The 10,362-nt window shown below is 57.6% G+C and overlaps 1 protein-coding gene across 1 annotated transcript; it reads right to left on the bottom strand.

Moving 5' to 3' along the window:
- Positions 1–962: 962 nt before the first annotated feature.
- Positions 963–9,788, bottom strand: LOC143170459 (tumor necrosis factor receptor superfamily member 10A-like). Its single transcript, XM_076358793.1, has 10 exons — positions 9,558–9,788; positions 5,470–5,599; positions 5,037–5,165; positions 4,451–4,565; positions 4,275–4,366; positions 4,067–4,165; positions 3,898–3,938; positions 3,310–3,435; positions 2,764–2,845; positions 963–2,623 (listed from the first exon to the last, which is right to left on the bottom strand). Exons 1-10 carry the CDS (start codon positions 9,627–9,629, stop codon positions 2,331–2,333), a joined length of 1,179 nt encoding a protein of 392 aa, XP_076214908.1. The 5' UTR covers positions 9,630–9,788; the 3' UTR covers positions 963–2,330.
- Positions 9,789–10,362: the final 574 nt, after the last annotated feature.

The raw sequence follows: 10,362 nt of genomic DNA, 5'->3' as shown, positions 1-10,362 counted from the left end.
CGCATTGCTCCTCTTCCCGGCTGGCTTCGGTAGAGCACCTTGGAGTCACTCGTTTCGCATGCTCATCCTCAGCCACGGATGCAGGAGCAAGGTTGCAGCTCCAGCGAGCTTACACTCGGTGTTCTCACACTTTGCAGCACCGGCGAGCAGGTAGGACGACAAGTTTCTTTCCCTTTTGAACCTGGGCGCTCGCCGCTGCTTCCCAGTCCTGTTCACCTTTCCCAGGCCAGGACCCGAGCCCCTGTGTCCCGGCACTAAATCCTGCATGGGCCTGGCTCTGCAGGAGCTCCCTGCCCAGGTTTGCATGCTCGGGAGGCACGCGGGGGCTGCCCGGGACAGGACCTCAGGCATGAAGCCTCCTGGCAGGTCACCAAAAGCTCCTGCTTTTAGCACTTGCCCCAGACCTGCGTTATCGATAAAGCCAACTGCAGTGCGAAGGCTGGCGGGCAGCTCAAGGGGGCTTTCTGGGGCGAGCGGAGCCCCTTTCTCACCAAGCACCGCATGGATTTGCAACACAGCTATTGCAACACACAGAGCCCTGGCTCGGTGCAGCCAGAGCGGGGAGTACCACGGCCCCCCCGGCAGCAGCAGTTTCGTCACGGGGGTCAGCAGCATCACTTGGCCCTGGGGTCCCAGCCCCTGCACGCCCGAGGGACTGAGACTTCAGCCTCCTACTTTTGCAGGTGACTAAAGAGCACGGGGCTCATGGTGTAGGTGTAAAGGCAGAGCCCAGGTTTGCTGTTGAGGACTTTCCCTGGCAGAAGCATCGCTGGTGGGGACCATTCCCGGCAGGATGCCGGCGTGGCAGAGCACTAACGCCATGGGCTGGGTCCTCAGTGCCACGCGGAGCAGCTGCTGAGCATCTGGTCCAGCTCCTTTGGTGCCCACTGAAACCTAGAACAGACCATCGCCAGCATTATGGCAGAGCAAGGGGGGGGGGGGGAAAGATGAGAAATCAGGAGGATTTTTTAAAAGTTTATTCTTCCTTCATAAAGAGATGTAAAAACTGAAAATAGCAAACTGGCTGGGCCAGAGCTCTGTATAAAAACACACAGTCATGCATAGTAAAAAAAACAATACTATTTTTATATTAGCTTTTAAGTTAATATATGTACACGTTTACAATTACTAAATAAATACATAAATATAAACTTTCTGCTTGTGTTAAGTGAGGAGAGGGCAGAAGGGAGAGCAGCGGGAGGGACCGGCGCTTCGCAGCACAGGGCAGCCCTGGCTGCGGAGAGGGGCTGGCGATGCTCCTCGCACTCTCCCACCGTGCTGGGGAAGGTCCTGGTGGGCTGGGCTGTACCAAGGTGGCAGCACATGTAGCCAGCTCAAGTAACACAGTAATTTTTCCAGCCAAGTTGTCCCTGAGCTATATGTGAGAGCCAGAGCAAGGGGCAAAGTGTTCGAGGAGCAACCCATCCAGCTGGAGGATGGATGGCGGGTACCCACAGTCATGCTCGGACCTCAGTGCATTCACCTTTCCATGCTGGCTGGAGAGAGACCCCTGTTTGACAGCAAAGCCATCCCACGGCCAAGGGAACGGGAACTAACCGACTTGACCAAGGTCATGGAGAAGGAAGTTTCCAGCACACCAATAGTTTGCTGCCCACGTTCCCCATCCTGATCCAAGGAGGAGCTCACTCACTCCCTGCACTGACCCTTTTTTTAGGCAACCCCAGTGATCACAGCGCAAGTAAATCATTCCCACCCTGCCCTCAAAGTCCAGTTTCAAACTGATGCCTAATAGCAAGCAGAACTACTAACAGCTAAAACGCAATTCAGTCAGCAGCTTTGAGAAAGTAACCCAAGAACCCCGTTAACGCTTGCCCACCAAGCATACATTATTAAGCTTGCTGGCCAGCTTAGAGATGTTCTACAAGCAGAAGCCATTGCATGATGCCAGGAACCCCCCAAAAAAGCATGATCCTGTTAAAAAACACAGGGATGCCCTGCAAAGGCCCTTCTCTGCACTGATCCTGAAGACATCCGTATAGTACCAGTGCTTCCAAGAGAGACAGTCCCAGAGGCAGCTTGCAATGGTTTTAGGCTCTTTGCATTGACCCAGTGAAATCAAGACACCAGCTTGGATTTCATAAGGAAGCACCGACATCGAGCCTGTAGCTTCGGCAGGGAGGACCACAAGGCTTGTACTTCGTAAGAGGTTCAACTCCACTGGGCTCAGCTGAACTGTACAATGGCTTCAGAAAAGGAGAGAGTTACAGGAGAGCTATAAGAAGGTAAAACTCAAGTTTCTAAAACAAGTGTTCTTGGAGGTATTTACGATTTTAGTTTGAAGTGGCGAGATGCAGGGCCTGCCCTGCTCCTCAGCTCACTTCATATTGGAAAGATCCCTGCTGGACCAGCTTGGAGGAGATGTCCTCTGCAATCCCTCCGAGATTGATCTGGTGCAGGGTCTCCAGCAGTGTGTTCACGGAGGCGTTCATCCCTTCTCTGTTCTGCCACGTGTTGAGCATCTGGAAGAAGGGCTCCAGCGAATACTTGTCGTTCATCTCCGCAAGGGCAATGTCGTTCTCCAGCAGATCAAGGGCTCGGCCGAATCTTTTCCAGTCCTTGCAGGGCACGTCTTGGGCGAAGATGTCAAAAGAGCGTCGCAAAACTAGAGGGGAGAAGGGAAAAGCTCAGAGAACAGGGTAGAGCACGGACAGCTGTGTCAGAAAGGATTTTGCCCTGAAAGCTCATCCCACAGGCTCACCCCCTCCCTGCCCCCCTGCACATCCCCTGGGCCCCAACACTTACGGGTAACAGGGTCTTTTCCTTGCACTGGAACCAGATTCCTCCTGGGTTTCACATTGGGATACGAGGTCCTCGGCACCACCACCTGGAAAGACAACGTCCTGTAGCATCCACCAAGCCCCGGCACAAATGCTGTCCCCCAGTCCCATTAACGGGGGGGGGGGGGGTTGGAGACCCTCTCCCTCTCTCCAGGGGCTGCTGGGGCAGGAGATCACCACACTCCCCCAGGACACTCATCGCTTCCTAGCTTTGGGATGACAGCAGGTCACGAGCAGGGGAGAGCTGCCTCGTGGGTCCCAGCCAGGGAGAGAAGAGCTGTCTGTTTGCTCGGCATCGGCATTAAACCTGCAGAGGACTCTGGCAGCCGACTGCAACAAGCAGATTTTGCAGTCCTGAACCCAGAACAAGGGCAAGAGACCCCTTGCCATCTCCATGCAGAAACCGTGGTCCAGCCCTGGAAGCTCCCCCAAGCTGATCAGCTTGGTGAAGGCAGAGGAAAGCATGAGACCTCGGCTGAGCACGACAGAGCAAAGGGGCACGCTCATGTACCTCTGGCCCCGGAGCGCTGGGAGTCGTGGGGAGCAGCTGATCCCGGGAGAACTGCTCGTTGCGGATGTTGTCCTGTGTCCCTACGCCCCCACTCCGGTACCTCGTCACCTGCTGCATCATGTAGTCCTGCGGCAGGAGAGAAGCACAAACCAGCTGAGTCGGGTGGTCTCGGGAGGGCAGGGCTCACACCAGCCCCTCAGGGATGCCATCTACTGCGGCAGCATCCGCCCTGCCATGGTTTCAAGGGCACGGCTTGCTTGCTCGTCTTGAGCTTGCAGGGGCCCTGGTACAGCACAGTCCTCCCTTTAACCCAGGGTCCGCACCAGGGACCCTGGATGTGCCGGCACTTCTGCCGGGGAAGCGATAACGGCATTGGAGAGAGGGCTGCAAGCACCCCACATACAGCAGGGCACTACCACAGACCCTCCTCTGCTTGGCCCAGTTCTACCACATCCCTGCAGGGACAAGACTCATCCTCCTGCTCCTCCAGCCTTCCCAAGAGCTGCAGGCAAAGTGGGGAGCAGAGGGGGGACCTCACCCCAGCCCCGCAAACAGATCTGCCACCCCCCCACCATCCCAGCAACTCACCACCACGTTGTAGGGCTTCCTGCTCAGGTCTCTCCTGTCTCCTGGAAGATGAAAACAGCGCTGTGATCCCTCTTCTCCCGGGCAGGTACCTCTTCCCACCCAGCCCACACCCACGCAGAGCCCCCAGCCGGGGCGAGCGCTCCGGGGATTCCCCGCAGCCGGTGCTCACCTGGGGAACAGCAACAGTAGCCCTTCCAGAAGCAGAATACAAGCAGAGCCAGAACTACCACCGCAGCTACCAGCGCTAGGATGATCACGAGCAAGTTGTCTAAAGCAGATAAAACAGGGTGTGTGGGGAGCTGCTCCTGGCCTCCTAGCAGCAGCTCACACCTCTGTCCCTCAGCCCGTCTCCCCTCCTCCAGCAGCCCCCCACTTACTAGAGGAGCTGGAGAAGGTGCCGGTGGGAGGACCACACTGGCGGTCGCTGTGCGGCGTGCAGGGAGCCAGCTCCACTTCGTTCTCGGGACACCTGGGAAAGGGGGAGACAGGGCAGGCTCAGTGGCTGGGCTCCCAGCACAGATCCCAGTGGGACCCGCCGCGTCACCCAGCTCACCGGGGCCGGCACTTCTGGCACATCTCGCAGGGGTGGTCCGGGGAGCAGAAGGTGCCGTTCCTGCAGGCGCACTGCGTGTCGCTGACGGCTCGGCAGGGACTCAGCTCCACCTGATCTGTGGGCGAGAGGAGAAATGGCTCTACCCCAGCCCCTCCGCCCGCTTCCTTCATTAACACGGCTAACGACCCAAGCTGACCCGCAAGCCTGGGGAAGACCAAGTCACTCTCTGCTGTGGAGTTTCAGCCTTACCCATTCCTGCCCCACACCTCACCATGCCCAAGAGAAAAGCCATGCTTGCATCAAAGCTTCACCAGCAGCCTACAACACTGCCGTGAGCCCAGTCCTCCTGGTCCTTGCTGGATGGAGGTCTCGTGTCCAAGCTTTGCACAAGGGATGCTGCATTGAACGGAGACGTAGGTCTGGCACAAGCCGCTTCACCAATTCCAGACCCAGCCTGCTCCCTGCACCCTGAGCCACTCTTTGGGGACGCTGCAGGTGACCGTGCTCTTAAATAGAGAGGTATTCGGTCAGCTGAACCCAGCCCACGCTATCAGCCAGCATCGCCCTCTTACACACCAGCTCATACCTTCCCTACACGTCCGGCAGCCAAGGCACTTGGTAAAATCATTTGGGTATTCGATGTATTCATCTTCTTTACACGGCAAACACTTGCTGGAGCCATTTTGCTCTTTACAGTGGTCTGCAACGTAGGTGCCTGCAAGAAGGGGTGGTTGGGGAAGAAGAGGAGAAAGAAAGGGTGTATCTGTGAACATACAGCACAGGACGGAGAGGTCTTTGCAGAGAGGGAGTTGATTCCACTGCCAGTGAAGTTAAGAGGCAAATTAGGAACCATCAAAAGGAAAATGTTCCCATAATGAGTCCTTAGATCTCACGACAGCAGAGCAGGGGAGAGCTGGAGCACCCATTGCCTCCTCGCAAGGAGCAAGGACACACGGGCTCTGCAGGCAGAAACACGGCAAGGCTGCACACGGTGTGATCGATGTTTGAGACCATCTTACCTGCGGGGCACTTCTTGCAATAGAGATGACTGTCTTGGACTTGGTAAAACTCTTCCCCTCCCCTGCTTGGGTCCAAGGGATCCAACTTGTCCCTCCTACCCAGTGCTGCAGCAGTTCCCAAACCAGCCTCCTGTTAAATAAAATACAGAAAAACCTGGGTTAAAAACCACCCCAAGTCCACGGGGCAAGGGACGAAAGAGAAGGGCAAGAGCTGCTCTGCCCAGTGCACTCAGGTGAAGCGGGAGAGGAGCGCTGGGACGGCTCAGACCCGCTGGACCCAGCGGCCAAACCTCCCCTTGACGCAGGTGAAGGGCACTTCCCCCGTACCGGGGTGGTTATTTTCTTGGCAAAGCATAAGATTCCCGTGTGCCAGGTTATCAGCAAGGCAAAGGCTCGCTAACGCTTCCTTAGGATAACATCAGGCCCCCTTTCCTTCCCCAATTTTTGAGTGCATGAACCAACAGCACTGAAGAAAATGGAAGGGTAGGGAAGAGGAACAGGGAGGGCGTTTGTGGGGAGGAAACCGGCCCCGTGTCAAGGCTGGTACGTGGCTCCTGTGCCCACAAGAAACACCCGGGCTGCTCCGGGCTCCCAGGGGACAGCACGGCCTCCAGCGTTTCCGCGTTATCCCCATTATCTTGCTGCAGATCGGGAAGCCAATGGCCCCGTTTCCGCCAGCTCATCACGCACCTTTCTGCTGGCTCAGCTCTTTCTGTACTGGCTGGGTCGCTCCAGCTGGAGGGGAACGATGCTCGACAAGAACAGCCACTCGCCCCATCAGGGTTTGGGGGACCTTTGGGCACCCCATGTCCCCGAGGGGAACAGTGCCCTTGGCACATCAACCAGCACGGGGCACAGCTGCTCCATGGATAAAAATGGATATAAACCTGCCCCTACCTCCAGCCTCTGCCCCTCTACCCTGGGTTATAGGGAGGGATGATGCCTGGCCATGCTGTGTGCTGCACAGCAGTGGCAGTCTGGCAGAGGCACTTTCCCCTTCCCCTCCCATACACCGGGCATGAAACCTGCCTCTTAAAGCAAATATTTCTTCTGTGAGTCAGAAGCTGCCTTGAAAGGCTGAAACAATAGAGACACAAGCTGTCCCCTGAGCCAGCCCGGCCATCTAGAGAGCCAATGCCCCCCTCCTCCTCCTCCCCGGACACTTCCCGCGCTTGTACAAGGAAGGGCGTGAGTGCCAAAACCGGCCGCAGCAGGTCCAATGGTCACGAGGCTGCAGAGGGTGACGCAGACCCACAAACAACACCGTGGAGACCGGCCAGGCCACGGAAAGGGTGATCCCTCACCGTCCCCACGGCACAGACCCCCTGAGCCCCGGCCAGCCCGGGAACGGGGCCACATCTCCAAACCCTGACTTGGAGCAATCAAATCCACATCCCTCCAACGGCTTCTGGCTCCGCATCTTCCACTGCTGCTTTCTCTGGCTGGGAGGGTTTGCAAGTTTATAAAGTGCTTTTCTATCCAACTTAGGAGATAAGTCTTGCTTTTACCTCCCAGCCGCGAGCAGCTGTCAGGGCTTTACCCACTCTGGTCTTGAAAGTCTTCAGGGACTGAGACTGGGCAAACCTGTCCCACTGCCTCACTGTCCCCATGAGGGAATAAAAAAAAAAAAAAAAAAAAAAAAAAAAAAAAAAAAAAGAGTCTTTCTTCCCCATTCAAACCCTGCCAGGCTGTGAAGGTGATCAGAGCAACAACACGGCATTATCTGCTGTTTGAAAAGGCCCCTTAGGCACAGGATTTCATTGCTTTTCATGAAACAGCAACTCAGCAGAGCTTGCACGAGTGCACGATAAGGTTATCAGCCCGCACCACCTTCCCCAGCAAGTGCACTTCAAGTACATCAGCCCACCTCCGAGCCCTTGGCAGGCGAGGGCTGCCATCCCTGACTAACCTATCAGTCTTGCAAAGCACGGAGAGAAACCAGGCTGGGAGCCGTGGGTGAGACGCAATGGTATTCAAGAGTAGTTTTCACCCACAGTAAACATCCCAAGAAAGTAACGCTGCCTCAAGGCAGAGGAATTACCAGGCACAGGAATCCCCAATACCCTCATCAGCTAAAAGCCTCTTCTTTCTGGATGATCAGGTCTGGAATAAAAGCTCTGCGAAGCATTAAGTTTTGAACTTTCCCTTCTTCCATCCCCAATTTGTTTTTCTTCTGAAGTGATGCCAAGGAAGGAGTTGGACCCTACAGCAGAAGGCAGACCCCTCGCTGTACTCCTGACCATCAGTGAACATCCGTGCAGCATTAATACGCAGCCCTTGGTTGTAGCAAGAGAGGCTCTTAGCCGACAGTGTTAAGGACCGGGGATAAAAGAGATGCCAGGCAGACACCCGACGTGCCTCTGCTCCAAGGGCACAGGTCTGACGAACGTGGGGTTTTCCCCCCCAAGACTTTCCGCGGATGGAATTTGAGCTCCTGCAAACACAGAGATCCAGCGACATTCCTCCTCGGGAGCCCGTGGCCCAGGTCCAGGCATGATGCAACAAGCATTGGTGAGCAGAGGAAGGAACTGCAGCCACAATATCGTATGATTATCACGTGGGGCACGATCAGTCCTGATCGGTTCCCCCTCCCCTTTTCTTTTATAAAAATGGGAAAAAAATAAAAGAAAGAGGCTGTGAAGAGCGTGCCCTTAGGTGACGGGTTTAGTAAGGCTTGACTTTATCAGGCAAGTCTAAATAAACTCTCATAAACAATATAGGGAAGGAACTGGATGAGAAGCTGACTCTTCTAAAACCTGTTATGGGCAGTGCTGATTTCAGCGACAGCAATTCCAGCGCGGGAGCAGCAACCACGTGTCCCAGGGCCGCGGCTCCGCTGGGCTCCCTCGTGGCGGCAGGGATCGCAGGCCAGCCCCGGGGATAAAACGCAGGGCAGGACACCACTGACTTCAGGTGAGACGAGACTTTAGGTATTTCCGAGCTCTACAGCAACACCCAATCCATGGGGAAATATCATACGCGCAGGTGGGGTTTTCTGTCCTAAAAGCCAGCGGTGCTAAGGGTTTGGACATCCTTTGGGCAAGTTGGAGAGGCAGCATTCCTGCACCAGGCAGCCCAGAGCTGCCCGCATCCGACCCTGATGCTTTCAAACATCCTGCGCAGTCTTGGCATTGCCACGAGATCCCGACACCGAATGGCAAACAAGGCTTGGAAGCGAAGGGGAGCGGAAATCCCCTCCAGCACAGGCAGTGCCATAGGGCAAGCCTCCAGCCCCACGTCACCTCCGAGCCCCACGGCCCTCGCACCACACACACAGCCACCCAGCCAAGCGCTTGCGCGCTTGCCCGCTGCCCCACACCCAGGAGGGCTGAGATCACCCTTCCCGTCCCACCTCCATGCTGCCGCTTCCATCCTGCCCCACAGCCTCTGCCCCACACATCCCCTGTGCCCTGCAAACCTGCCCAGGCGAGCCCCCATAGCCCTCCTCCCCTCCCATGGGCCCTGCCCAGGTGAACCCCCCAGCCCACACCTGCCCAGATGAGCCCCCCTATAGCATCAGCTCTCCCCGTAGCCCCTGTGCCATGTGAGACACCCTATAGCCTCAGCTCCCCCACATCCCCTGAACGAGGTGAGCCCCCATAGCCCCTGCTCTCCCCATAGCCCCCAAATCAGGTGAGCCCCCCATAACCCCTGCTTCCCCCATGGCTCCTGGACCAGGTGAGCCCCACTATAGCCCCAGCTTCTCCCTCATAGCCCCTGATCCATATGAGCCCCTACCCCCCGATCCCCCCCCTAATCTCTGGTAAAGGGGACCCCCCCCCAATCCCCTGCTCTCCCCCAGGTGAGCCCCCAGCCCCCTGCTCCCCTACACCCAGGGGTGCCCCCCATTCACACAGACCCCCTGCCTGGCTGAACCCGCACCCCCAGCCCAGGGCAGCCCCCAAACACCCCTGCTACCCCCTCCCCACCTCAGCCCCCCCCCCCCTCGCAGGACCCTTTCCCAGCCCGGCGGACCATGCCCCTCGACGGCGAGGCAAGCCCGGGCATGCCGCGGCAGCACCGGGCGGCACCGACGAGGGTCCCCGGCCCCCCCGCGCTCCCCACGACCGGGACCCGGCCCCGCTCACCGTGACCAGCAGCAGCAATAGCAGCAGCGGGAGGCAGCGCCATCGGGGCGCTCCGCGCAGCGCCCAGCGCATCTTGCGCGGGTGGAGAGCGGAGCGCGGCGGCCGCGGCACCGGGCACGGCTCGGGGATGGATGGACGCGGCACCGGGCACGGCTGGGCACGGCTGGGCACGGCTCGGTACGGTACGGTACGGTACAGGCCCGGGCACGGCTTTGCTACGACGGGACGATCAGCTCCGGGCGCAGTGAATGGGGCAATGTATGAAGCAGCGGAGCTTATATAGCCGGCAGGGGCGGAGAAAGAAGAGGAGGAGGAGGGGGAGGAGCAGAAGGAGGAGGACGGCGACGACGACGACGGCGACGACGACGACGATGACGACAGGGAGGGCTGGCCCGGCGCAGGCTTCTCTGCCAAACCTCCTCTCGCTCCTGCCACCACCGAGGAACCGCACCATGGTTTCAGCGTGGGGTTTGGTAACAGCCTGGTTTGCCGGGGCGGCTGAACTCGCCTTTCACAGCTCTTTTATTTTTTAGCGCATCTTCCCCCCCACCCCACCCCCCCCCCCCGCTTTTTTTTTTTTTTTTTGGTGCCAAAATTGATTTCGAAGCTCCCAAATCAGATAGGAGCCGTCAGGAATGCTTCTCCCAGGGTGTTCTTGCTTCTCCGGCTTGCATTTTTTCCCCCACCACGCAGCAGCCGCCTCAAGCGAGCAAAGCGACGGGTTTTTGTTTTCCAGGGGAAAGGGAGTTACACAAATATGCCCTGGTGAGAAATCCCGGCTACTGCCGGGCCTCCCCGGGCGGGC

The sequence above is a fragment of the Aptenodytes patagonicus genome, chromosome 24, assembly GCF_965638725.1.
Source record: "Aptenodytes patagonicus chromosome 24, bAptPat1.pri.cur, whole genome shotgun sequence".
NCBI lineage: Eukaryota > Metazoa > Chordata > Aves > Sphenisciformes > Spheniscidae > Aptenodytes > Aptenodytes patagonicus.
This window is presented reverse-complemented; position numbering and strand designations above follow the sequence as displayed.

Bases quoted from the DNA above. Each gene is read 5' to 3' on its own strand.
- LOC143170459 (XM_076358793.1), bottom strand. From the start codon at position 9,629: ATGCGCTGGGCGCTGCGCGGAGCGCCCCGATGGCGCTGCCTCCCGCTG. The intron at 5,166-5,469 runs GTAAGATGGTCT...CCCTTCTTGCAG, and splicing joins TTGCAAGAAGTGCCCCGCAG to GCACCTACGTTGCAGACCAC. The intron at 2,624-2,763 runs GTAAGTGTTGGG...TCTCCCCTCTAG, and splicing joins AGGAAAAGACCCTGTTACCC to TTTTGCGACGCTCTTTTGAC.